At 44.8% G+C, this 1,313-nt stretch overlaps 1 protein-coding gene across 1 annotated transcript in view; it reads left to right on the plus strand.

The window, feature by feature from the left end:
• Nucleotides 1-211: 211 nt before the first annotated feature.
• Nucleotides 212-1,313, plus strand: part of GCK (glucokinase (hexokinase 4)) — a 20,776-nt gene continuing 19,674 nt past the window's right edge. The window contains exon 1 of the mRNA XM_006892171.1: nucleotides 212-244. Coding sequence (XP_006892233.1) covers nucleotides 212-244 — 33 coding nt within the window. The remainder of the gene's footprint in view (nucleotides 245-1,313) is intronic.

Here is a 1,313-nt window from a genome sequence, read left to right on the forward strand (position 1 = left end):
GCAGGCGGCCAGTTGCAGCGCATGTCTCCCGTGTGCAGCACTTGTCTCCCACGGGCGGCTGCCTGCTCCTCCTGCTGCTGCCATCTTGGCTCCAAGAATTCTCCCAGGAACAAGTCCACTTTGCGGCAGTGTGGTGGCTCCACTGCACCAGTTTCGGGGCGGCCCAGTGCCCACCATCCATCTTGAGTGAGTGAATCCCTGGGTTCCGGCAATGGGAGCCTCATGGAGCTACAGCGGTGGTGTGGTACGGACTCGTCAGGAGGGGGATGGGAGCTGTGGGGCTCACCCATTCCTCCTTGGGAATCCTTGAATTCCTGTTGTTGAGCCTCGATCTTCACTGAAGACCAGTCAGCAACTGTTTAACTGTTAAATTAACAGCAAACAGAGGTCTGTAGAAGGCCATAGTGGCCCTCCTCCAAGTGGTCCGCTGCTCCGGCAGCTCACCACGTTGTCTCTGCCTCCGCCGCCATCTTGGAACTTCGTATACTGTGTTTTAAAACCTTAATCACCATTAATCTATGCCCGCTATTAGGCCATCTTTTCAGGTACCCGCTAGATCTTTCCTAATTCTTTCACACACAGCCCTTGCTCTGCCCACTAAACTCCCTGACCTCATTATTGTCCCCTTTTCCAACTTCCACCCCACTCTTCCCTTTGGATTTTTATAAATATCTTACTAATCATCTTTCTATTTTTACGGTAATGGTCTTATGCAGTATTTGTCCCTTCAGCCTCTCTCATGTTATACAGTATTTTTTAAAATCATTGTATCTGAGTGCTGCATAATATTCCATCATGTGAATACTATGTCTCAAGCCATTCATTTGTTGATGAATTTCATTTGTTCTCTTTCCATTTTCTTGCTGTTGCAAATAATGTTGCTAACAAAGTTAGTGTACAAATCTTTGCGTGTGTCTCAGTTCTATATTCTTGGGGTATATTCCTAGCAGTAGAATAGCTGGGTTATATGGAATATCTATGTTCAGCTTTTTGAGGAAACATCAAATTGCCTTCCAGAGTGGTTGTACCATTTTACGATTTTACTTCCAACACTGTATGAGAGTTCTAAACTCTCCATATCCTCTCCAGCCAGTCCTACTGGGGTGAGATGGTATTTCACTGTGGTTTTGATTGGCCTCTCTCTTATTACCAGTGATTTTGAACATTTCTTCATGTGTCTGTTGGCCATCTGAATGTCTTCCTCTGGGAAAAGTCTTTCCATGTCTTTTTCCTATTTCATAATGGGTTATCCATCTTTTCCTTGTGGAGGCCCTATAAGATTCGATAAACCTTTTTTATTATTAAATTTTATT

This window comes from Elephantulus edwardii, unplaced genomic scaffold (assembly GCF_000299155.1).
Source record: "Elephantulus edwardii isolate Elephantulus edwardi_28Jun2011 unplaced genomic scaffold, EleEdw1.0 scaffold00111, whole genome shotgun sequence".
Taxonomy (NCBI): Eukaryota; Metazoa; Chordata; class Mammalia; order Macroscelidea; family Macroscelididae; genus Elephantulus; species Elephantulus edwardii.